The sequence below is a fragment of the Eptatretus burgeri genome, chromosome 9 (assembly GCF_056783735.1).
Source record: "Eptatretus burgeri isolate ZD-2024b chromosome 9, Ebu_testis_v1, whole genome shotgun sequence".
Classification (NCBI taxonomy): domain Eukaryota; kingdom Metazoa; phylum Chordata; class Myxini; order Myxiniformes; family Myxinidae; genus Eptatretus; species Eptatretus burgeri.
In genome coordinates, this window is record NC_140969.1 from 30,843,300 (window position 1) to 30,870,557 (window position 27,258).

At 42.7% G+C, this 27,258-nt stretch overlaps 1 protein-coding gene and 1 long non-coding RNA gene across 2 annotated transcripts in view; both read left to right on the forward strand.

Annotated features, from left to right (window-relative positions):
- The window catches only part of LOC147019828 (complement C3-like), a 143,730-nt gene that overhangs the window by 14,427 nt on the left and 102,045 nt on the right, over positions 1–27,258 (forward strand). The window contains exons 2-5 of the mRNA XM_085894594.1: positions 4,285–4,468; positions 17,176–17,335; positions 21,974–22,044; positions 22,176–22,273. Of these exons, the coding sequence (XP_085750720.1) occupies positions 4,285–4,468; positions 17,176–17,335; positions 21,974–22,044; positions 22,176–22,273 (513 nt within the window). The remainder of the gene's footprint in view (positions 1–4,284; positions 4,469–17,175; positions 17,336–21,973; positions 22,045–22,175; positions 22,274–27,258) is intronic.
- LOC147019829 (uncharacterized) lies at positions 22,284–26,476 on the forward strand. The gene is made up of 2 exons (XR_015061528.1): positions 22,284–25,396; positions 25,752–26,476. It is a non-coding gene; the product is annotated as an uncharacterized LOC147019829 (long non-coding RNA).

Below are 27,258 nucleotides of genomic sequence, written 5' to 3' on the forward strand. Positions count from 1 at the left end.
CCAATTATTTATTTACCGAAAACGATTCCACGACCCACACACCACCTCCAATTATTTATTATTTAAAGTGGGAGTGGCGTAGGAAAGTGGGCGTGGCTTATGAAAAATATTGTGTGGCTCAGGAGGTGTGGTCAAACAAGAGCATTGACAGAAGTTTTCCGTGTGTGTGTGTGTGTGTGTGTGTGTGTGTGTGTGTGTGTGTGTGTGTGTGTGTGTGTGTGTGTGTCTGCAACGTGAGGCTCCACAGCACAAACCAGCAAACCAATTATTTTTCAAATGGTAGTCCTTCAAAAATAGGGCGTCTATTTACCGTCATTTTTTATGAAGAGTGCCAGTTGGCAAAATAAGCAATAGGAAAAATCTTGCCAGGCAGAGGAACAATTGTATGTGAACCAATACGTCTTGGCAATGAATCTTTGTCGGTGGATCGGTCAGAATGAAAAGCATCGTATCCAGCGCTTCGATCCTAGCGAATCCCTCGTCGCCTACCGGCTTGTTCGTTTCTTTGTGAAAAGTATTATGGAAAAACTCCTCGACGGATTTCGACGTAACTTGGTGGGTGGATTAGGTATGGTCCAAGGATCATGCCATTAGATTTTGGACTTGGTCCAAAATCCAATATGGCCGCTCTGGCGGCCATTTTGAAAAAATATTTGAATTTTTTTTTTTTGCATTTCTACATGTTTTAAGTGATTTCCAACCCCCTCAAAAAAAAAATTTTGCAACTTTTTTTTCAACAAAATTTCGATTTTTTTTTTTTTTTTTTTTTTTGCATTTCTACATGTTATAAGTGATTTCCAACAAAAAACATGCCAAAATTATAATTGCGGCTGATATTGGAACTTCAGGTGGATATACCCTCGTAAAATCAATTTCTGTCTCAAGGAATCTAGTTATGACAAATGAATTGAGTACGTAAAAGTTAAAAGTAAAAGGGAAAGTTGCAAACTATAACTCTGTGAGCACTGTTGATGTCAAATTGAATGAATAGGATATCAGATTCACTTGAGTGACCTAGCAGTATTGGCGGTGGAGGTTTTGCTTTCTACCGAGTGCTTCCCCTCTAGTTGCTTGTGTTGTGATCCCTGATGTCCCCAATAAATCTGGTTAATTCTGATGAAGTTGCCGCTATGGATTAATGCGTGTCGCGTCGAGGAACGATCCGTTCGATTGGCATACAAGACCAAAATGGTTACAGACGTAGACTCCACTCGGTCACTGACAAAGCCAGTCTGTAACTAGGGGTTCTATCTCCCCAACTGGTAAGGTACAGGATTACGTTGGTATTGCAATTAAAGAGGCGTGACCCGAAGCCTGTGCCGAGCCGGCCGGCGTTATAGACTCCCGGAGACAGTGCTGGCGAGGGTGGCACCAGGGACCGGGTCAGATTCCAGCCACCCCGGATCCGCAACAATATTTATACCGTCACAACATGGCGAATCTGAAAATATCATAGGTGGAAGCCCTCACATTATTTCCTCATTCTGCTTTAAACTCAATCTCTATATTTTCATTCAAATAGCATCATTCCAATCACAAATTATTACCATCACATTAATATAACAAAAAAAACAAAGTTACAAACACTCATGAGGTAATCTAATATTAACGTCATTTTTGAAGTCATATCTGGATCGGGAGCAGCTTCGTATGGATTGAATCTCAAAATCATAATTGATATTGAGGTGTTTATGAAAACACACCTACCTTAGGACATCCTCCAGGAGCCCAAAACGTTCCACAGAAGATTTGGCAGGGCTAGTCCCAAAACGAAGGGAGGAGTTCAGGGTCGAATGGACAGACAGACACTCCTGACATATATATATATATATATATATATATATATATATATATATATATATTGTTACGTTTGAGGGGGGGGTATGCATTCAAAGGGTAATTAGGTATGCCATGCTGTTCGAGTGTACCAGGATCTCGATGTGATAAGTTGTCTAGTAAATGTCCATTTCTTCAAGGGGGAAATGATAATTGTCACGTAATTAGATAGGGACACTGGATAGGGTAAATGTGTCTGTGTGAACCCCTTTTCGTAGTCCCTGGAGGCTTGCCGTGACGTCACAGGACAGTGCTGCGGATGGCTCCACCCCGTGATCACGATTGGCGGAAGGCGACGGCGCAGGGCCAATAAAACGTCTCGATTGGAAGTGACGAGGACGGGAGGATAAAAAGGTTCTGCTCCGGGTCGAAAAGGGAGAGGAATAAGATCGGGACAGAAAAACTGTTCTGGTGGAGGCTGTTGTGCTGGGAGCGTGCTGTGTTGTTGCACTGATTCGGCCCTGGTTTCATCGTGTCTTGTAGCCTTGCTGAGCCTCGTGCCTCACCTTGGTTGGCTCTGGGGTTCTGCTGGCTCGGAGTACGGGGTCGAACGGCGGGCGGACCTGCCTCCCTCTCCTGCTCGCAACTTGGCGCCAGAACTGGTTCCCTGGCGACTGTGAGCGGACTTGGGCCAGGACCAGGAGGTCGACAGCACCACGGTGTCTCCTGCCCCTGACGAGCGCAACGCCAGATCGTCCGACGCCAATCCAGGGACTGTTGCGTTTACACCACGGGCCAGCTACGTTGTGTGTGTGTGTGTGTGTGTGTGTGTGTGTGTGTGTGTGTGTGTGTGTGTGTGTGTGTGTGTGTGTGTGTGTGTGTGTGTGTGTGTGTGTGTGTGTGTGTGTGTGTGTGTACCTGGCGCCTTAGAGGGTTTGAGATTTGTATATTCATTGGAATTGTCTGTGTTTTCCCCACGCCCGAACCCACACCACAATCCCGTCGAATCGCCCCGGATCCCTCTTCTTGCCGAGTCTTGTTATTTCTGGTTAGAGAAATAAACGTTATCAACTCAGTGAAAAGCGACTCGTGCCACCTTCCTCGTCCCGTTTGCGGTAGAGCGATTAGAACCGCCATCTTTGGGTTATAGAAATAAACCGCCTCCATCGTTTCGGCTCATTCTACGTTAGCGGGACTGTTCAAGTCCCGTGGACGTCACAATATATATATATATATATATATATATATATATATATATATATATATATGCATACATACATATACATACCAAAAATGACACTGCTCTTGCACTTTCGTGCCAGGTGGTGATCATAACTACCAAGTTTAGTAAATTTCTACGCAAAAGTTGAGACAATGTGACAGACAGATGGAGCCGATTACAATATCCTCCTGTTGTTTCAGTGTGACATCATGTATCCTTTAGGTATTCTACAGTACTTGCACAGATAATGGCACAATGAAAGAGGTTTTGGTCCTCAGAAGGACACCATCAATAACACATGTGTTTAGTGTAGTGAGCTGAGAAAAATACAAAACAGTTTTTGGACATCATTTAATGTAACCCTTATTATTTTTTTTTATTACTTTTTTTACTCATTACCTTCACCACCGAAGGTGAAGGAGGTAATGTTTTCACACCTTTCTGTCTGTCTGTCTGTTTGTTTGTTTGTGTGCAGGATATCGCAAAAAGTTGTAGACGGATTCGGATGAAGTTTTGTGGACAGGTTGGATGTGTGACAAGGATGAACTGATTAGATTTTGGTGAAGATCCGGATCCGGATTCGACTACGAGACGACTAGAAGTGATTCTTCACCATTGAGAGATAGGGCCAAAAACGATATAAAGCACGATATCGCAAAACGTTGTTGACAGATTTAAATGAAACTTGGTGGATGCATTGGGTGTGTGGCAATAAATAATTGGTTCAATTTTGGTGAATATCAGAATCCGGATCCGGATGTGATAAGTTTTTTAAAGTGATTCTTCACCATTGAGAGATCGGGCTAAAACAATATAAAGCACCATATCTCAAAAAGTCGTCAACGGATTCAAACTAAACTTGGTGGACAGGTTTGGTGTGTGGCAAGCACGAATTGATTCAATTTTGGTGAAGATCCGGATCTGGATGTGAGAATTATTTAATTGTATAAATGATTCTTCACCATTGAGAGATTGGGCCAAAAGCGATACATAGCCTGATATTTCAAAAATGTATTGATTGGGCCCAATATGTTCTCGTGGACCAGGCATTACATGGCGGAGGTATGGTCTCCACTGAGTGCCCTTCTAGTTATTTATCTGCTTTCCTACTTAAGCTCAATATGAAACAGCTATCAAAATTAAACGAATTCATCGTCAACCTTTATTGCAAAGCCTGGCAAATTATGCCACCGAAAAAAATGTATGTACATGGTGAATTTATCATTTTTCTCCAACGATAAGATCACAATTTAATTTACTATGTCAACCCTGATGAACCCCACTAGAGTGCTTGTGGTAGCTCCAGCTGCAACCTGTTCGCACGATAACCTCACAGTTGCAATTATAATGGTGGATCAGAAAGGAAAAGCTCCAATACATGCACTTGTGCAGATCACACACAATGACGCTATTCTGGATAAGAAAAAAGTGCAATTGGAACAGAGTCACCCTGCCCTCATTAAACTTAAGGTGAGTGGTTTGCTTAAGTAATCTCGAGCACATTGGTAGCTATAGAGAAAGGTTGTGAACCCTTTCAAATTTTCTGCATTTCTGCATAAATGTGATCGTTTCTTCATCTAAGTCATAATAATAGATAAAGAGAGCTTACTTAAACAAATAGCATGTAAAAAAATCTACTTTTCCATTTATTTATGAGTAAAATGACACAACATTCAATTTTTTTGTCAGAAGAAGTATGTGAACCGATGCATTCAGTAACTGACTACAACACCTTGAGCAGCAATAACTTCAACCAAACGTTTCCTGTAACTCTTGATCAGTCTTCCACATCGGCTTGGAGGAATTTTGTCCCATTCCTCCTTGCAGACGGCTTCAACTCAGCGTTATATCTGGGGTTTCTTGCATGAACTGCTCACTTCAGGTACAGCCAAAACACTTCAATTTGGTTAACATCTGGACTTTGACTTGGCCATTCTAAAACGCAAAATCTCTTCTGCTTCAGCCATTCTGTTGTAGATTCACTTGTGTGTTTAGGATCGTTGTCTTGTTGCATAACCCACTTTCCCTGAAGCTTCAGCTCATGGATGAATGCCCTGACATTCTCCTGTAGAATTTGCTGGGACCGTCCAGAATTCATGGTTCTATCAATGATGGCAAGCCGTCCGGGTCCTGAGGCAGCAAAGCAGCCCCAAACCATGATACTCCCACCACCATGCTTCAGGGTTGGGATGACCTTCTTTTGTTGGAATGCAGTGTTTGGTTTTTGCCAAACGTAACATTTCTCATTTAAGCCAAAAAGTTCCACTTTCAACTCATCTGGCCACAGAACATTATTCCAATCACTTTCTGCGTCATCCAGGTGGTCTTTGGCAAACTTAAAACGGCGGTGATGTTCTTCTTGGAGAGCAGTGGTTTCCTCCTTGCTATCCTCCCATACACACCATTTTTGTTCAGTGGTTTCTTGATGGTGGACTCATGAACACTGACAGCCAATGCAAGAGAGGCTTGCAGATCCTTACACATTACCCTGGGTTTCTTTGTGACCTCCTGGATTATTGTACGCCTTGCTCTTGGAGTGATTTCCGTTGGACGACCGCTCCTGGAAAGACTAACAATGGTGTTGGATTTTCTTCATTTGCACACTATCTGCCTGACAGTGGAGTGGATTGGTGGAGCCAAATATCTTTTAGAAATTATTTTGTAACCCTTTCCAGACCGATGAGCATCAACAACTCTTTCTGGGGTCCTCAGAAATCTCTTTTGATTGGGGCATGATGCTTCCACAAACCTGTGTGGTGAACACCAGACTCTGCTGGTGACGAACAAAGTTTATGTTTTTCATTTAGGGCAGGGCTGAATGGCCTCCACCGACGTCTAATTACCTCCGCCACCGAAGGATGAAGGAGGTTATGTTTTCACCACTCTCTGTGTGTTACTTGCAAAATCGAAGATTTTAAAAGCATATTGGTTAGTCGATTTTGTTGTTCTGTTTGTCTGTCAATCACCAACAGGTCACAATTCCAAAGTGATCATCATGAAATTTTACCAAGTTGTAGAAGTAGTCTCAACTGAGAAGCTTATTTATTTTGAGGTCAAAGGTCATCTTGATTTCAAATTTCTAAATCGTCATTTTTCATCCGATTAACTTGAAATTTGAAGAGCATTTATATTCAGGTCACTGAATTCAAACAGCCAATTATTTTTGAGGTCATTGCAGGCCCAAGGCCAATAACTAAGGTGGCATTTCTAAAATCCTCAATTTTCATCCCATTGACTTGAAATTTGAAGATTTGCAAATTTGGTCATTGAATTCAACCAGCAATTATATTTGATGTCAACATAGGCCAAAGGACTACAACTTAGTGACATTTCTAAAATCCTCAATTTTCATCCAATTGACTTGAAATTTGATGAGGATTTCTATTTCAGGTCATTCAATTCTACCAGCCAATTATTTTTGAGGTCAAAAGGACAATATAAGGCAAATGTCAACAACTAAGGCAGTATTTCTAAAATCCTCAATTTTCATCTGATTGACTTGAAATTTGAAGAGGAGTTGCATGTTTGATCAATGAATTCAGCCACCAAATTTTTTTGAGGTGAAATTTGTTTCATGGATTTTGCAAGTATCATGCTCTGCATGATGTCTTTTTCTTGTTACTTGCAAAATCGAAGATTTTTGAAGTATATTGGTCAGTCGATTTTGTTATTCTGTCTGTCTGTCTGTTTGACTGTTTATCGCTTACAGCTCACAAATTTTAACCGATCTTCACGAAACTTCACCACATGGTAGAGATTGTCATAAGGAAGATGTTTATTGTGTTGAGGTCAAAGCATCGAAAGGTCAACATTGGCCAAAGGTCATAACTTAGGTGAGATTTCTAAAATCCTCAATTTTCATCCCATTGAATTTAAATTTGAAGAGAAATTATATTTCAGGTCACTGAATTCAATCAGACAATTACTTTTGAGGTCAACATGGACCAAAAGGTCAACATAGGTCCAAGGTCAACAACTAAAGTGTTGACCTAAAGTGTTTTTAAACTTCTCATTTTTCATCCAATTGACTTGAAATTTGAAGAGGAGTTGCACATTTGGTCATTGAATTCAACCACCAATTATTTTGGAGGTCAAATTTGTTTTATGGATTTTGCAAATGTCATGCTCTGTATGACGTCTTTTCTTGTTTGTCTGTTTGTCTGTCTGTTTGTGTGCAGGATATCTCAAAAAGTTGTGGACTGAGCCGGATAAAATTTGGTGGGCAGGTTGGATGTGTGGCAAGGATGAACTGATTAGATTTTGGTAAAAATCCGGATCATGATCCGACTACTATAATTTTCTTATGTGATTCCTCACCATTGAGAGATAGGACCAAAAATGATGTATAGCATGATATCTCAAAAAGTTGTGGACAGATTTTTTTTTTGTATACCTTGTCGAGGCTCGTGTGAGAGGTAACACACAACGCACAGCAAGTGGGGCTTGAGACAAGAGGGGCGGGAGTGGGAAGGACAAAACAGTGGGGAACAGAGACATTATGAGATCTGTGGAAGGGAGAGGGATGGGACAGGGAACATGGGGAAGAGAAGATGGACATTAAAGGGACTTTCAGGAAGGAAAGCAGGGAATTTGAAGGAGGTGGGTTTGGGTGGATTATCGGGGTAGGATTATCGATGGAGGATTCCCAGTCGGCGACTGGCTTTGGAGGCGATCGAGGATTTGGATGGGGAATGATAAGAGGTGGTGGTGAACAGCTGTTTTCAAGGCCTAGAGGGAAGAATGGGATTGAAGAGTGAGGGAGTTTATTCCAAAGGTAGGAAAAAAGAGGAATGAAAGAGTGAAGATGAGCAGTGATTCGTGATTTTGGTAGTTTTTCCAGAAGGGGGGTTTTTGGCGGACCTTGAGCGCCCTGCGGAAATGTGGTGGGGACAAATCGCAGAGAGAGCGGGGGGAGGGACGAGGCTGGAGAGGAGACTGTAGAAGACAGAAAGACCACCGACCAACCTGCGGTGAGAGAGTGAGAGGCCCAAAGACTCAGCCTCATTGCGGGAGATGCCAATGATCCGAAATGCCTTGGTTTCTACAGCGTGAAACCAAGAAAGGTGGGAGGCAGGAGCACCAGCCCAGAGGGGAGAGAAGTACTGCATCAGGCTGCGTACAAAAGCTTTGTAAGTGGTCAGGACCGCAGGTGGGCCGAGGAAAGACTTTGCACGATGGAGGATTCCCAGTCGGCGACTGGCTTTGGAGGCGAGGTTTGAAATGTGGCTTTCCCAGGAAAGGTCATGGCAGATAGTGAGACCCAGAAGCTTGAAAGAAAGTACTTCTTCCAGAGGATTGTTGAGAAAGTGGATGGGGGGGGGGGTTCTAAACGTTCCTTTCGGAGAGACATTGTGAGTGTGTGAGATTTGTCCGGATTGGAAGACATGTTCCACGTGTTGGAGCAGTTTCTGATTTTATCCAGATCTGCAGTGAGCGAAGAAGCTGCTGCTTGCCGGTCTGAGGGATGATGACTGCTGGTACGGCAGAGGGTGGAGTCATCAGCAAAGAGATATAGAGGATTTTCCAGGGAGTCTGAGAGATCATTGATGAAAACCAGAAAAAAGAATCGGGCCCAGAACGCTACCTTGACGAACTCCAGCCTGGACAGGAAGAGGGGATGAAAGAACTCCATTTAGGGCCACACGTTGACTGTGACAGGAGAGGAAGTCTGCGAGCCATGAGTGGAGATGGCCTTGGATACCATAGGAAGAGAGTTTGGTGAGCAGGGCAGGGTGCCAGACTGTGTCAAAAGCACGTGAAATATCCAGGGATACGGCTCGGATTTCCTGTCTGGCATTGAGGACCTCCATCCATTGTTGGGAGAGCAGAAGGAACATATCCAGGGTAGAGTGAGCTGGTCTGAAACCAAATTGATGATCGGAAATCGAGCCATTGGAGAAGAGGAAGGATTTAATGTCTGAAGCGATGATGGATTCCATAACCTTGCTGATGATTGGGAGAAGGCTGATTGGTCTTTAGTTGCAGGGACCTGTTTTTGCACCTTTTTTATGCAGGGCAGTAATGTTTGCTGATTTCCAAGCAAATGGCAGATGACCTTGGGCAAATGAGAGGGTGAATAGAACAGAGAGAGGGTGAGCAAGAGCAGAAGAGAAGGTTTTTAGGACACGTGGGCTGATGCCGTCTGGACTGGTTGCAGAATATGAGTCGAAGTTGGACAGCAAGCTCTCCACCTTGTCAGGAGAAAAGGACACAGAGTCCTGGGACAGTTGGGTGCGACTGGGTTAGGTGGGCACAGAAAGCGATGGGTTTTGGACACAAGATTTAGCTGCAAACACCGAGTTTAGGCATTCAGCCTTTTCACGTGCAGTATCAGCAGTGCAGCCATTTGAGGTAAGGGAGGGGGTGGAGGGGGAACATGAACCAGAAACAGATTTGATTAAATGCCACCAGGCTTTTGAGGAGGAAGAGAGGTTTGAAAGTTCAGACTTGAGCTAAAAAGATGTTGTTTTCTGGCTCTCCTGAGGGTAGATACGCACTTGTTCCGAGCTTTCTGGAAGGAACTGAGATTACACTCAATTGGGTTTGCTTTTCATGAGGCAAAGGCAAGTTGTTTCAGGACAACTGCCTCACCACAAGCTTCAGTGAACCAAGGGCGGGAGGAAGGATAGGACAACTGAAGACGAGTGGGGATAAATCTGTGCATGAGGGAGAGCAAGTTTCTTGGAAAGAATTCCCAGGATGAGTTGATGTTGGAGAAATTAGCGATTGGAGACCAGTCTATAAGTTTGATGGCTGCTTGGAAACCCTGCCAGTCGGCTTGAGTGACATTCCAGACTCGACGGTGGTGAGGTGGTTCTCTGATAACAGCCAGAGATATGTCCATTTTGACAAGGACGTGGTCAGAAGAACTGATTGGAACGAAGGAAGAACAGCAGATATTGTAAGGGGAATTTGTCAAAATCATATCCAGAAGAGATGGAGTACCATTGGTTGAGATCTGGGTTGGGAAGTTGACCGCTTGTGTCAGTCCCAATGAGTCACAGAAGGCTTTTGCTGAAGTGCCATGACAGGTGAGAGAGGTACCCACACCTAGCCAACTGGCATGATGACAATAGAAGTCGCCACATCTGAGGAAGAGAGAGTTCGGATAAGAAGATAGAAGTTGGTCCATGTTTTCAGATAGTGAGGTGTAGATGGAGTCATCACTATTAGGTGGACAGTACAGTACACATATAAACATGAGGTGGGAGTGGAGGGGAAGCCGTAGCCAGAGGTATTCCTGGGGGTGTGGGGGAGTGAGGGCAGTGCATGGAGAATGAGGAATAGAGTCTTTGATGAAGAGAGCAACTCCTCCATCACGACGAGGCTCAGGTCTGTCAAACCGGAGGAGGGAGTAACCAGGGAGAGATACTTGGGAGTCAGACACATCTTGGGGGAGGAAAGTTTCTGTCAGGCAGATTATGTCTGGTTTGTCAGTGGCAACCTGTATAGAAAAATCTGAAAGGTTTGAGCAAAGGCCCAGGATATTTGAGGTCCACACTGTTAATGAAGAGGAGGGGAGGAGGCTTTGGGTGCATGGGGTGGGAGGGTAGGACAAGGGACGAGGGGGGGAGGTGAGGAGGGTTGTTGAAAGAGTGTGGGGGATTGCAGAATAGCTAGGGGAGGGGGCTGGATGAGGAGGAGAAAAGGCTCTGTGGTGCTGGGGGAGAGGGGACAAGAGAAGGAGAAGAAGGCAGTTGAGGATTTGAGGAGGTGGAGTGAAGAAATGGAGGTGAGAGGGCAGTGGAAGGAGGCCGTTTTGTGGATGAGAGGGGTAGGAATCGTTGAGAAGGATGTGTGAGGGGGGTGAATGGTGGGAGAAAGGTGAGGGGGAAGTTTTTGAGAGAGGTGAGAGGGAGGCTTGGAGGGAGAAGAGTGTGATGGTTGCTTTGAGAGTGAGGGGTGAGAGGGGTGAGTTGGCACTGAAATTTGAAAAAAAGAATGGTTGATGGAAAGTGAACATTCATAGCAAACTGGGTTTTTTTAAGTTTTAGGTCAGAGATGCGATTAAACATGTTTCTTGATGGATGCAATAAAGGGGAATTCAGAGAATGGAGAGAAGAAACGCTGTAACAGTTGGATTTTTTAGGCAAGGTATGAATAGAAGGAAAGGTCGAATTGAGAGCAGTCTGTTTAAATAGCAGAAGAGTATTGCATTACGATACAGTAGAGAGTACCACATGTATGAAAGAGGAAGATGAAGCATTATAAGAGATCGTTTTTATTATTGTTATTATTGTTTGCGAGAGTTTTCATCAGATTAGATCATGGAAGTGTTGTAGAAAAAATCGTGAGGTGAATTTGGATCGATAAACGCAGGGGGTCTCAACAGATCACGTGGTTATGGGAGAAGCACTTGGCTCTCGGAGGTGTATTGTCAAAAGTGAAATTATTTATTTTAAATAAGGATTGCGTAACATTTGGAAAAGGGAAGGTTGAATTAAAATTGTGGAAGTGTGTGGTTAATTTGGATGGTAAACGCAGTGTGAAGCTGCTGGGTCGATGAAAAGTACCAGGGAGAGAGAGAGAGAGAGAGAGAGAGAGAGAGAGAGAGAGAGAGAGAGAGAGAGAGAGAGAGAGATAGAGATAGAGATAGAGATAGAGATAGAGATAGAGATAGAGATAGAGATAGAGATAGAGATAGAGATAGAGATAGAGATAGAGATAGAGATAGAGATATATGGTGCAGGAGGTGTCGAGATCAAATGGATACAAGGAAGATTATTATTTTTGATGTATTTTTGAAGAACAGGTAAGATTCGGGAATGGAAGATTGGAGATCGGAAGAAATCATGAAGGGAATGGCGAGAGAGGGTCAGCTCAGTAGAATAAAGATGGTGTGCCAGCAGGAGGAAGAAGAAGAGGAGGATGAGAAGGAAGAAGAAAAATCGAGACTTGTGAGTGTGCAAGGAGAAAGGTGGTTTTTTTATTTTTGATTTAAGACAAGAAATAGAGTGTTTAGTTGGGAGGGATGGGGGACGTTGGGAAAGTTGTGAAGATAGAAATTGAAGGTAATGGGGAGAAAATCCAAATAAACACGATCATACACCGAGGGGGATGATGGGTAAGCCTCAAGCACTCGGTAAGACAAGGTCGATGAAAACTCACAAAATAGCACGATTTTTGAAACAAAACCGAACTAGGAACACACAGTAACATGGAGGTAAGAGAATAAACATTAGGATTAGGATTAGAATAAACATAAAGGATTAGGTATTGTGTGGTTGAGGTATGCACTCTACCAAGTGCCCTGCTAGTTCCCCATGTAGAGTACTTGTTATGTGCAAAGTTTCAATTTTTTCCTTTATGCGGTTTCAGAGATACAGAGGTCGAAAATTTTTCCGGTTTTCCAACATGGCTGCCACACCATGTGACCTATGACGTCATATTTAGTATTCTAGCATTCCACAAGAATAGTCGCTCATTTGGTGAAAATTTTGTCTTGATCCGATAAACGATTACGGAGAAAAACACTCATGTTCTGTGCAGGCCTACAGAAAAGCAAACAAACAAACCCAAAATGCAATAACCTCTCCTCTGGTAAGCTTAACAAACAAACAAACAAGAAAGATGTCATGCATAGTTACTTGTGATAATCCATATAACAAATTTGATCTTAAAAATAATTGCCCAGTTGAATTCAGTGACCTGAAATATAAATCCTCTTTAAATTTCAAGTCAATTAGATGAAAATTGAGGATTTTGGATAAGTACCCTAAGTTGTTGACCTTTGGCCTATGTTTACCTTTTGGTTGATGTTAACCTCAAAAATAATTTATGGTTGAATTCAATGACCAAATATGCAACTCATCTTCAAATTTCAAGTCAATCAGATGAAAATTGAGGATTTTAAAAATCTCACCTCAGTTTTTGACCTTTAGCATATGTTGACCTTTTGACCTCAAAAACAAAAGGCTTCTTGCTTATGACGAACTCCACAATGTGGTGAAGTTTTGTGAAGATCAGTTTAAATTGTGACCTGCAGGCGATAAACATAAAAAGAGACAAACAGAATCACACATGCAACCAACCAATATACTTGAAAAATCTTCGATTGTCGCAAGTAACAAACAGACAAACAAACAAGAAAATAAACCAATGTCACCCGCAGGGTGACCTGTATCTTGCCAAAAGGTGACCACGTGTGACTTCTTTAAGGTCACACTGAGGTGAACAGAGCTGCTATCCACCAGGAGCGACTCCTTGAGGAATATCTGCCTACGAGAGATTCCGCTGAGAATCGTTCTACAGAGTAACCATGAAAAATATGCTTTTGCCTCATAACGTCACCAAATGACGTCATAATGTCTCAAGCTCGACATATCTAGAAAGCACTCATCGAGGTGTTCAATTTGAGGTACTACACGATATGGTTCCTAAAACTTGAAAATTTGACCTTGGGGTCAAATATGTTTGACCTCAGGCGCTAACCATGAAGGTCAAGGCCAATCGCCACCAAAAATTAATCAGCTGAGCACCAGACCATGAACTATATTCCCATGAAGTTTGGAGACGATCCGATCAAAATTACTCAAAAAATAAGGGTTTCGTCGACTCCGCTGATTTGCGACAAAGTGACCTTGACCTTTGGCCTTTGACCTTGACCTTCAAAATTTTATGCGCTGAACGGGACCTCTATAGGCCTCTGATATGCGAAGTTACAAAAATTTCCAATGATAACTGTGCTCTGCAGAATTTTTTATATGTGATTACAGACAAACAAACAAACAAAAAAAGCATAGAAGCTGACTAACATATCTTGCAAAAACTTCGTTTTGGCAAGATAACAAACAAACAAATAAGCAGTCATAGACTGGTACTTACGAAATCGTCAACTTGACCTCTACTCTGACTTTGTCTAATAAAAGCTGTCTCGAGAGAAGGTAGCGACGCAAACCAGAAGTTTCTACCATGATTCTGTACCAAACCATCAAAAATTGAATTTTTGACCTCACTGTGACCTTGACCTTTGACCGATTTTGACCAAAATCTAATCAGCACTAACCATCACCCTCCTGAATCACGTGGTGTAATTTGACATTGGTTGCTTCTTCCGTTCTCAAGTTATCTGTACCAAACCATCAAAAATCGAGTATTTGACCTCACTGTGACCTTGACCTTTGACCGATTTTGACCAAAATCTAATCAGCGCTCGCCACCACCGTCCTGAATCACGTGGTGCAATTTGACATTGGTAGCTTCTTCCGTTCTCGAGTTATCATTTTTTGGATGTTTGACCTCACTGTGACCTTGACCTTTGACCGATTTTGACCACAATCTAATCAGCATTAGCGATGACCCTCCTGAATTGCGTGGTGTAATTTGACATTGGTAGCTTCTTCCGTTCTCGAGTTATCTGAACCAAACCATCAAAAATCGAATATTTGACCTCACTGTGACCTTGACCTTTGACCGATTTTGACCAAAATCTAATCAGCACTAGCCATCACCCTCCTGAATCACGTGGTGTAATTTGACATTGGCAGCTTCTTCCGTTCTCGAGTTATCGTGCCTACAAACAAACAAACACAAACAAACAGAAATGGAAGTCATCAATATACTTACGAAATCTTTAGATTTCGTAAGTAACAAGCAGTCATAGAATGTTACTTACGAAATCGTCAACTTGACTTCTGACCTTGTCTAATAAACTCTGTCTCTAGAGAAGGTAGCGACGCAAAACAGAAGTTTCTACGATGATTCTGTACCAAACCATCAAAAATCGAATGTTTTGGATGTTTGAGCTCACTGTGACCTTGACCTTTGACCGATTTCGACCAAAATCTAATCAGCACTAGCCATCACCCTCCTGAATCACGTGGTGTAATTTGACATTGGTAGCTTCTTCCGTTCTCGAGTTATCTGCACCAAACCATCAAAAATCGAATATTTGACCTCACTGTCACCTTGACCTTTGACCGATTTTGACCAAAATCTAACCAGCACTAGCCATCACCTTGCTGAATCACGTGGTGTAATTTGACATTGGTAGCTTCTTCTGTTCTCGAGTTATCGTGCCTACAAACAAACAAACACACAAACAAACAGAAATGGAAGTCATCAATATACTTACGAAATCTTTAGATTTCGTAAGTAACAAACAAGAAAAACCCATCGTGCAGATCACATTACTTGCAAAATCCCCCCCCCCCATTTCCAGCGTTTGCCACGGATACATCAAATTGTCCATTTCATTGAGATTAAAATTCACAATCTTAATCAAAGTTCAGGTCAATTGGATGAAAAATTATTCTTTTTCCGATTGAAATTGATGATTTTAGAAGTTTGACCTTGAGGTCAACTTTGATCTTTTGACCTCAAAAATAGTTGGTTTCACAATTCAATGACACAATATACAAATCTTGTTCAAATTTCAAGTCAATCAGATGAAAAATGACTATTTTAGAAATTTGACCTGAAGATGACCTTTGACCTTTGACCTCAAAATCAATAGGCTTCTCAGTTGAGACTACCTCTACAACTTGGTAAAGTTCCATGATGATCAGTTTGGAATTGCAACCTGTAGGCGATAAACAGAGACAAGCGGAGAGACAGACAGAATAACAAAATCGACTGACCAATATACTTGAAAAATCTTCGATTTTGCAAGTAAAAAAGATGTTGTGCTGAGCACAATTCTTGCAAAATCCACCCCCCTCTCTTAAGATTGCAAAGGGATGCATCAAATTGTCCATTTCATTAGGATTAAAATTGATAATCTTAATCAAAGCTCAGGTCAATCAGATGAAAATTGATTATTTTTCAGATTGAAATGAAATATTTCAGAAGTTTGACCTTGAGTTGACCTTTGACCTCAAAAATGATTGGTTTCCAAATTCAGCGATGTACTGTGCAATTGCTGCCTAATTTTCAGGTTAATCGGATGAAAATTGATGGTTCTTCAGACGAAATTTGATGATTTTAGAAGTTTGAACTTGAGTTGACCTTTGACTTCTAAAATAGATGTTTTCCCAATTCAATGATGGACTATGCAAATTCTGTTCAACATTCAATTTAATAGGATGTAAATTGATTTTTCTGTTGAAAGTTGATTATTTTAGAAGCTTGACCTTAAGTTCACCTTTGACCTTTTTATCTCAAAAATTTGTTGATTTGCCAATTCAGTAATGCACTATGCAATTGCTGTTTAAATTTCAAGTCAATCGGATGAAAAATGATGATTTTAGTAATTCGACCTCAAGATTACCTTTCATCTTTGACCTCAAAATCAATAGGCTTCTCAATTGAGACTACCTTTACAAATTGGTGAAGTTTCATGAAGATCGGTTTAAATTGTGACCTGAAGGCGATTGACAAACAAACAAACAAACAGACAGACAGAATAACAAAATCGACTGACCAATATACTTGAAAATCTTCGATTTTGCAAATAACAAGAGAACAAACAAGAACAAGAAGATGTCGTCCAGAGCATGATACTTGCAAAATCCATAAAACAAATTTGACCTCAGAAGTAATTTGTGGCTGAATTCAGTGACAAAATATGCAACTCCTCTTCAAATTTCAAGTCAATTGGATGAAAATTGAGGATTTTAGAAATACCAACTTTGTTGTTGACCTTCGGCCTATATTTGACCTTTTGATTTCAACTTTTTGACCTTTTGATTTCAAGAACAAAAGGCTTCTTCATTATGTCAAACTCTACCATCTGATGAAGTTTCATGAAGATTGGTTTAAAATTGTGACTTATAGGCCATAAACAGTCAGACAAACAGACAGACAGGCGTCGAGACGGACAGACAAACAGAATAACAAAATCAACTGACTCATATACTTGAAAATTCTTCGATTTTGCAAGTAAAAAGACTTCGTGCAAAGCACGATACTTGTAAAATCCACCCCCTCTCCAAAGGTTGCCATTACCAAGATGTATTTTAATAATGGAAAAACTTTGGCTGTGATCTCCATTCGCAACAAAATCCTGATAAAAACTTTCACCGTACATTCTCCCTCAAGGTAGTTTCCTTCATCTTTACTGCTATGTTCTGCTTTGCACATTGGTTTTGTGGTTGTGTTAATATTAGACTGCATCTTTAATGTAAGATACATTTAACCTCTTGTTCTTATATTTTCGTTTTGTGAAACCTGTTGTTTTTTCTCAGTAGCTGATTTTGTGGCTAGCACACTCAACGTACACCACTTTTGCACAATATCAGGTTACACCAGTTGATGAGAAGAAATGGAAGGAGGACTTTGTCCATTTGGTCGTGAAGGTGGATGACATGCAGGACTTGAAGACCATTATCCCACTGACATCCCGGAGGGGTCATATATTTATACAAACAGATCAGCCAATCTACATGCCAAACAGTGATGGTAAGGAGGTTGAAACGCTTGATTTTTCCGACCATTATACAAACAAAAATAATGGAACCGAGAAAAGATAAAGAAGCATGGATGGCATAAAAACAATTTATTCCCTCTTTAAATGTTTCTGAAATGATTTGTATTTAAAGTCATAGTTATTGACATTAAGTCTATCCTTGCCATGCATTTTGGGAAACAAGTGTCTGAGGACCTAAATGTTTGTATGCATTTGTCGGATCCAATTCTGAAATCCATAACAATATATATATATATATATATATATATATATATATATATATATATATATATATATATATATATATATATATATATATATATATATATATATATATATAATAACGTAAATGATCATCGTATAGGTCTGTATTGTAAACATTATTCTAATACAGTGCATGTGTGCAGTATATATTTTCCATGATGTACATGTTGGACTCATTGTGAGCCCACAATGATAATGGAATAATTTGCTGCTTTGGGGGGGGGGGGGAGGCGAAAGTTGGTGTGAGGGTGGGGGACGGGGGCGGGGGTGGGGGGGAGTTAGTGGCGTGGAGCAACTCTCACAAAGTCCCATCCATCAGGACCACAAACAATACATTGTTTGTGGTCAATACAATACAATACAATACACCACAAACAAAGGTGAGATATACCTCAGCCTTGCAATAGCTTAAAAAGAACAACAACAATTATAACAGCATGTGTACAATATAATAAGTTTACTTACCTTTGCAATTACTGGGCATAACTGAACGTTCGTGGCAGTAAAAAAAAAAAAAAAAATAAACAGACAGTGAAAGATCTGGTACAAAGTTGGAAATTCTGAGAGAGAAGTCCATGTTGGTGGCAGTGAAAAACAACCAGTGAAAACTCTTTTATAATAGTTGCAGAAACAGTAACAGTAACTAACTGGAGTTTCTGGCATGGACAAGAGAGGTGGAGAAGTAGACTTAGATTCTTCTGCACATGCAAAAAGCAGAGATGGTGTTCGACGTGAAGGCAGAGGCTCGGGTGTGCTGTAAATGACATTGTGAGATAACTTGAAGTTAACAAAATGAAAATGCTATATAGTGTTACGGTTGTGGAAATTCGCAAACCACCATTCAGGTCCCGTAGGTGAGATATCTCTGTAAGTACATGTGTAGTTTGCCCAAACCCGTTGTATAGAGGGAATTTATGTGATCCATCCGGGCTGCGACTCTTTGAGTTAGCCATTTTTTCTGTTCGATCTCTTATTTCAAACAAACAGCATCTTAACAACCACGCCATCCCCACTACAGTGCCAACCACACTACAACCACGCCACCTCCACCATCTATGCTCCACATCTTCGCCACTCGCCATTCAGTAGGCCCTGTGCGGTTACGATCTCCGGGAACAAACAAAACCCAACAACTATGCTCGGGGGTTTTTCCCACCTGTTTCTCCCATATAAATCCTCCGCGCTCGGTGTGGAGGAGGGGCGATGCAGGGGTCAAAGGTCATGTAAAGTGAGGGCCTCTTTTTGGGGGAATAATTCCCTGGCTCTGAGCCAAGACTGACGGCCCCAACCCCCGCACGGCGCGGGGTGGAGGGGGAGCGAGAGGTCACGCCCCCCTTCGCGAGGTTTCTCCAAGAAGCTCGAAGGGAGGCAGGACCGAAAACGGGGCGGAGTGAAGGGCGGAGCCCCGCGCTACAAAAGGTGGACAGGGTGGTTGGTCGAGGGTTGGTCTTCATGGTCGTCTTCTGGTTCGAGTCGCGAGCTTGTTGTTCCTGCCTTGCTTTGTTGATCCTCGCGTGAGCCCTGGGACCCCGTGCGCGAGCGCGGAAAACAGCGCCGAATAAACCCTGTCCGTTTCCCCAAAACCCCGTCTGTACCGTCGAGCGGACTACACGAGCGACACGCGGCACGAGCTCGCGGACCACGCCAGAGAGAACTCGCCTACCACGCCAGGGCACGGAGTCGCGGCCAGGCAGGACCACGTCGACGGACGTAAGAGAGGGACTCGACGGCCCAAAAAGGGAAGTCACCATTTCTTTTCGGGGTTTTTTTTTTGTATGGAACTTGTGGCGCCGTGTCTTGAGAAGTAAAACTGTTAAGTGTTGCCGTGTGTCGGTCTTAGTCAGTTGTAGCTCTGCGTCATCGTTGCTTTATTGTTTTTCTTCTTACATTTGCTTTTTTGTGCATTATGGTTTGGCTGTATATGTGTGCTCTCCGTGTGTCGTGTGAATAAAGTGCTTGTGTGAACTTGTTCCCCGTTTCGCTGCGTCCTTCCCTTTGTTGAATCTCCATCTTGCTTCACGTAAAGGGTTCGTAGTGGGCTTAATACGCCCGATAAGTAATCGGAACCGTCGAGGCCGACGATAACACCGCTCGGTTATCCCGATAGTACGAACGGACCGCCCAAGCGGCCCGTGTCCGGAGTCGACCTGCGGCGAGGTGCGATCGCCCGGTTTACTATCCGCGTGGGTACTTAGGTAGGTCGAGTTTGGCAAACAACCCTATCCCACGCGGGTGGCCAATTGGCACGATCGTGGTGAGGCCGAAAGGCCCACCCGTGACTAGGTCCCGGCGTTATTCCGAGAGGGTCACGACAGAATTGTCCGTCCGGTGGGCGACGTGCCGCGATTCGAGTCATGTTGCCGATCGCACGCCGGCGGGCACGAATTCGCAACAATAGGTTCAGAAAATCCTGATAACTCCCACCCGTCTCTCCTGGATTCTATGGAATTTAACACTCTCAAAATCAGAGTTCATAGAACACCTTACCCCACAAATTCTTGAGAAAAAGGACATTGGAAGGGTCTTTTAAACTCTTGCTTTACGTTTCCAAGCACGATCTATATTACCTGTAAGCCATGATTTTGTCTGAAGTTCGATATTCCCCAATGCTTCGAGAGCGAGTGGCAAATTTGATTGGTCGAGGTGGCCTATAAATGGCATAACATTTTGTCCATGTACTGCTAAACTGGAAGTTTTGAAAGTGCCAATAAGGCCATTTGTGTTCTCGTGTTGAAGTTATCAATGCATTTGAAACTAGAATGGCTCTCGGTCGAGCGCATACCTCCGCAACGCAATGCCTGATCCACGAAAAATTAAATAATCCTCATATCCAGAATCTGATGCAGATCTTCACCAAAATCGAATTTATTCCTCCTTGTCCTTGTCACACACTCAACCTGTCACCAAGTTTCATCTGAATCCGTCCACAACTTTTTGAGATAGCTTGCATAAAAAGAGACAGACAGAGAGGAGTGAAAACATAACCTCCTTCATCTTCGGTGGTGGAGGTAATGTAATAAAAGTTTGAGGATTGTCGGAAAAAAAAATAAACTTTTTCGGAAATGTACCACTACACCGTTGATGCACCGTCTTTTACGCAACCTTATTGGACACGTTATATTAATTCTGCATACCCATTGTTTACGCCTTTTATGACGTCCCTAGAAACTGGAAGTTCCCTGTTTGAAATTATTTTCATTTTGTTTGATTGCCAAATAGGTAGACAGGATCAAACAATTACCTTCCTGCTCTCTGCACATGCACACTCGGAATGAGATTCCATCCAGTTTGCCAAATTCAGTCAAAGTACTGCTAAACTGCAGGTTCATGTGCCAATTTGTGTTCTACAGTGTTCAAAATATAAAATTCAATTGAAATTAAGTAGTTTCTCAATCATAAACTGACTGTCTGCAGAGAAACAGAGAGAGTGAACCAACTTGCTTTTAACCCTGCTTTGCGCATGGGATAAAAACATTTTTTTGTTTTATACATCGTTGAGGTTCGTGGAAGAACTAGTACACTGAATGGATCAGGGCGTAACAGATAATAACTGGATGCAAAACGCACAAAAGGAGTAGTAATTATTGGAATCTTGTGAGATTAGGCTAAAGCGCATGGTCTTGTCCTCAAATCACAGGCAGGTTGGTGATTTCTGTTTTTTGTTGTCTATTCTCCAACAACGCTCCCTTTGCTCTGTCAGTCCTCCGACAGACCCTTGTAACTCCAGGATGAACACGTTCTGTTCTTGCACAACCCCTTTTGGTTAGACTTCCAAAATTCAAGCTGATTTTACACTTAACCCTTTTCATCCTCACTTCTGCCATCTATGGAAACCCCCTTCCACAGGCTGTTCTGTCTCACTCTCCTCTCCAGACGTTCAAGCAGTGCACTGCCAACTCTTGTCATCCCCAATTCTGACCCATGATCTGTATTACTCCTATTAATCTGAATTACTTGTTAGTTTTAGAGGTTCCTCCTCTCCTTCCTCTCCTCTTTTCCTGTTGATACATTCCCTTGATGTTTATTCCAGTTAGTTCTGCCTTGCTCTTCCATGAGCCTCACTCCCATATCAAAACTTGCTTTTAATTGGTTTGTTGCCGTGTCCACTGCAAAATCCTGAACAGCTATAGGCTTTTTCAAGACAGAAGCATCTACATTGCTAATGCCTGAAAACTTTCAAATATCTGGTCACTATTTCTCACACTTACTTGGGAAGCTGTGCAATGATACCAAGGGAAGTATTTGTGTCTAACAAGAAGATAAACATATAAATGCTTGAGGCATGGCTTGACATGATAACACACTTTTTATAATGACAGCATGCATTGTTTTATCACAGTGAATTGACATGATTTTCTTACATGCAGTGAAATCCTGGCTGTTTGCTGTAACGCGACAACTCAATCCCATTCCGTTTCCACTTGTGGTGGATATCGTGGTGAGTTAAAATACTTTTGTTCAGAAATGGTAAAATATTTGCAGATATAATTTTAAGCTTTTCTCCAAAGAGTAGATCTTTCCAACAATTGCTTTTGAAATGAGTTAAAAGCAACGTTATCATTTGTCCAGAACCCAGATGGTGTCGTCGTGAAAAGGATGAAGAAAAGTGATTGGCAAGTTGAAAGAATGGTGGTACTTGAGCCTTTTCATATCCCAGCTATAACCAGGTAATGCATGCACTATGAAAACAGTTATCTTTTGATAAAGCTCCTTACCCAACCTGGCCATCTACAATTGTGTTCTCGTATTGCATCTAACTGAAGCCAGCTATTTTTCTTGGAAATGAGGGAGATGATTATTTCATTCAAACACTATTTGCTGCAAGTTAAACACAGGTCAGTTTACAAATTTTTACAATTGCATTCTATGATAGATGATTCATTTTTCAATAAAACTTCAACAAAAGAAAAAAACTCGGGAATAAACCTAAATGCAAACACATAGCATTGGATACTTGTGTTCGTGATTGGACTCATTCAAAATTGTGTCTGTGTGTGTTCAAGCAATAGATAATGGGTTTGTATTTGATCAGTATCACATCATTTATGGAAAAGAACAAGAGTTAAAAATGAAAAACCAAACTCACAATTCAGTCTCTCTTTGGAACTACAAATCAACACAAATAATGATTAATTTAATTAAACACCAAATTTTGGCCTAACAAGAAAATAAACATCGAAATTGTTTGATAAATGAGGAGCTTTTCAATTCACATCGTACAAATGCCTTTCTGGGATAGCAACATTCTGAGAAGTGTTCCCCAGGTTGTGTAGCCCAGGGCAACGGTTAGAGCACGACCGAAGGTGGGCTGCATTTAGCGGCAGCACTGCGTGGTGCTGCAACCGAGGTCTTAACCATCATGCCCAATGGCGTCATGACTCTGGCAGACCTCCGTTCGTCTCTAAATAACCGATTTGGCATTGAACTGCAAAGCGAGCTTGTTAAAGGCCAGGTTGCAGGCAGAAAACGAAAACCCCGTGAAAGCATTGGGGAATTGGCATACGACGCATGGCAGCATTCGCTCAGGAAAGCCTGGCCTTGGACCACTTCATCCAGGCTCTCTCAGATCCAGAGCTCAGGGCTCAGCTGGCTATTTCGTGCCCAACTTCCGTGGGCAGGGTGGCCGAGACCGTGGTACAATGGGAAGCAATGAGGCCTTTGGCATGGGGGCGGGCACCATCCGCTAGCGGTCATTCAGGTGAGCCCTGTAAACAGTGGCGTGTCCAGGGAGGAGCCACCCCTGACAAAGGGGCGAATCTGGAGAAAATGGTCTGGGACACAGTAAACTGGCAATTGGTGAGGTCTGGGCCATGGCAGACGGCCCTGGAGATTATATCAGGCAGACCATTGGCAAACGCCAAAACTCGGAATTACGGGAGGGAATGTGGGGCAATTTGGAACACTGGAGACAGACATCTTACCCGGCAAGGTGTTCTTAATGTGATCGTGTGGGGAAACTGGCGGGAGATTGTAGAACCCCGGTCAAGAACAGACCCTGATACTCCAGACCACAAACTCAGTCCCAAACGGCCCGGACCGACAGCACTCTCCCTCCCCCCTCTACCAGGCCAGGGGAAACTAGAAAGTGTTGAGCATGCAGGGCCATGTTCGAAAATAGTAGATGGAGAAGAGCCCTCATCAACATGACAGGTCATTTATTGGGGCCAAATTGGCATTGGGAGCTTGACAATCAGATGCAAAATTGCCAGCGGAGGGGTAGAAGCTGTGGTGGACACAGGAGCAATCGCCACAATCAGCAGCCCTGTGATCTTCAATTTGAGTACAGACAACTGAGACCAAATCTTCAATCTACAAAATCATAATTTGCAGCTGGCTGCCAGGGCAACGGCTCCTATTATAGGGTGTGGTTCCGTGACCCTCAAGTTGGGTTTGCTAAAATGAGAGATAGAGGTTTGGGTAGCGGAGGTGTGTAATCCAAGCCACACCATTTCAGGGTTGGATTTGTTAACTGCTAGCAGTTGTACCATCGACCTGGCAACCCCCCCTCCAACCCCCACCCCACCCCAGAGAGTTCAGTACAAAGTTCAGTTAAGTTTTGGCAGCAAGTAAGCTCGGAGCCGGCCTCAGTGGTCCAGGGATGCCAAATTTTTAAATTCACTGACAGAGTCTGAAGATGGAGCCACAATGCCAGCCATGACATCGTGCAAAAGCATAACAGAAAAATTGAGGGCCAAGCCCGACATTGATAAGCGCACCAACACAGACAACTGGGAGCATGGTTGCTGGAACCTATAGTTTAAAGTGAAGGCACATTGGAAAGCTCTGGCAGCAGTTTTAAAGATGATAAAGGAGAGGATACATGAGGATATATCAACCCCCTTCACACCGTCCACCTCTTCACCCGTCGTGGGCTGTTGGACTTGCCCATTGGGATGCCGAGGGGCCTGCAGACTCATCCTGAGCCTGTCCTGAGCTCCTCACAGGTCCACCTGTCTCCCCACTTTGGGGAACCTGAGAGGATGGGGATAGGAATTTGGACTGGGCCAGAGATTTAGAAAGCCAAGTGGATGACTGACAGTGACAATTGACAGAGGGGGCAAGGGATAAGAATAAATGTTTCAATTAAAACTAATAAAGGAGCAAGGAAGTGACAGGCACATGCCATGGGATTAGGGGGGATATAGGGTAGGGCCGAACCCACCTTCAATCCGGCTGGCACCACCACCCTCCCTCGAGAACCTCAGCCAGCCTTGTTTGGCTTTGCCCGTTTGCCAATTGTCTTTGCCATGCCTTGCCGTTCGTTTGCCTGTTGCTTTGCCTGTCACCATTGCCATGCCCTCTTGCAGCCCCCTGATTCATTCAGCCACGGAGAACTGCCCTGTAAGCAGCCACCATCATTTTGCCACGTGGACTGCTGTTTAAGCAGCCACCATCATCTTGCCACATTGACTGCTTTGTGGGCAGCCACTATCATTACACGCCACCAAGGACTGCCAAGTGGGCAGCCGGTGCTGCAGGAAAAGAAGATATGTGCTCTTTTGTGTTTTGGCCCGTTCAAATGGACTGTGGGATGGCACATAGCCTGCAGTCTTTGGGAAGGCCGTCTCCAGTGGCCTGGGAAGAGCAGGACAAACTTGGTAGTCATTGTAGATGCACCCAGGACCACCATTCAATGTGGCAAAAAAAAATTTCGTGTGCTAATAACATTTATTTTATTTTTTTGCAGGTCCTGGATCATAATTGTAAATAAGCTATTGTTAAGGCCACCTGGAAGTGTTTAGCTTCAAATTCTGTCAATTTAGCATAAGGCTGTCCACATGAGTCAGTTAGTTTAGTTACACGATGTATCTTCTTCTTCTTCTTTCGGCTGCTCCCGTGAGGGGTCGCCACAGCGGATCATCCGTATGATCCGCATAGTGATTTGGCACATGTTTTACGCCGGATGCCCTTCCTGACGCAACCCTGGTCGCCTCTTACGACACAGGGATAAGGTACACCTATTTTAACCGGGGTATACACCGGCCCAGTATACTGGTACTCATTTCACCGACCTCGGAAGGATGACAGGCTGAGTCAACCCCCTGGTGTATTAATTCAGTGGCCCAACGGGGCTTGAACTCAGGACCTCTTGGATCCCAAGCCGCTGCCCGAACCACTGCGCCAACACCAGGCTTCATGTATAAGGTTTAGTTACACAATGTATAAGGTTTCATTATTTTTGCGACATGTATGGAACTTTTGAAAGTCGCACTCAGGGATCCATAGGTAATTACCCTCACCAAAGGAGAGGGTTTGTCTGTTTGATTGTTTGTCCGCACATAGCTTTTGTGTTTTTCTTCACAACCGATTGTCGGATTGAGACAAAATTTTCACAATTGGTGTGACTACTCAAGTGGAATGTTTTTTAATCATAATTATGACGTTATGTCACGTGATGTGGCAGCCATGTTGAAAAAAACGGAAAACTTTGGACATCTGTATCTCCGAAACCGTACTAAGGAAAAAATTGAAACTTGGCACATGGCGAGTTCTCCTCATGGGGAATAAGTGTGATCTTTTGATGACGTCATAGGTGCCTTCGTTATGACGTCATTACATATGTAGAACTCTACATCTGATCAGTATGAACATTTTAAGGGTCATCAAGGGATAAATTGGTCCACAGAAAGAAAAAAAAATGATGACATCATCGGCCACGTGAATTGGAGGCCATATTGTTTGTATTTTTTAAACCTTCAAAAATCTTCTTCCCTGAGGTGGCTGAACAGATCGAGGCAAAACTTTACAAGTATGACCGCCTATCCATGAAAAACAAAAGGTTCACACATTTGATGTCATACGTCATATGGTTTGGCAGCCATATTGGATTTACCCTAAAACCCATAAAATGACAACATTCTTTTCCAGAACGGCTGGACAAATCGAGATGAAACTTCACACAAATACTCCCCAAGCCATGGGTGTTTTCGGAAAAAGTGATGGGGTACATGGTTGGGCAGCCCTATTCGATTGAAGAAAAAAAACAATGTTTTCTCTGGATATGCTTAATCAATCACCATGAGACTTCACATTTATGATCTAGTGGTGATGGGAAATACATGTTTTAAATTTCAACTTGATCGGATGCATGGTCTGTCAGCCAGAATTATTTAATTTTTGATATGGGTTCTTTTTTTTAAATTTCTTTTTTTAAAATTTGAATCAGGCTCACTTGTCTGTGCCTGGATGGGTTTGGGGGTGGAGGAGTAGCAGCTGAAATGTGAATCCTTTCCAGGTTCCTCCTGATGACTTAATCTTTGCTTTTTGCTTGTTCGGGTTCCTTCTGATTACTCCAATGTAGGACTGTACCTATTTGGTCTTCCATTGGATTTGAATATAATATATTTTAATCCATTTCTAAATTCAATCGAATAATAATAATAATAATAATAACAATAACAAAACTATCCCCCTTCCACCACGCGGCGGGGGATAAAAACATCATGGGTCAGGGTCAGGTGTCCAATCAAAGTGGGACGTCTTGGTACCGGGTCATCACTGGAAGCAGTTATAAAGTGGCAGTTCTAATTATCTCACATTAATTACCTAACACACCAGTACACAAACGCCACACAAAACACACCACACAAAAGAAGTCCTGACGAGGGTCTGCAATCTCTGATTGCTCTTTTTCTCGTTTGTCTTCGAGGGG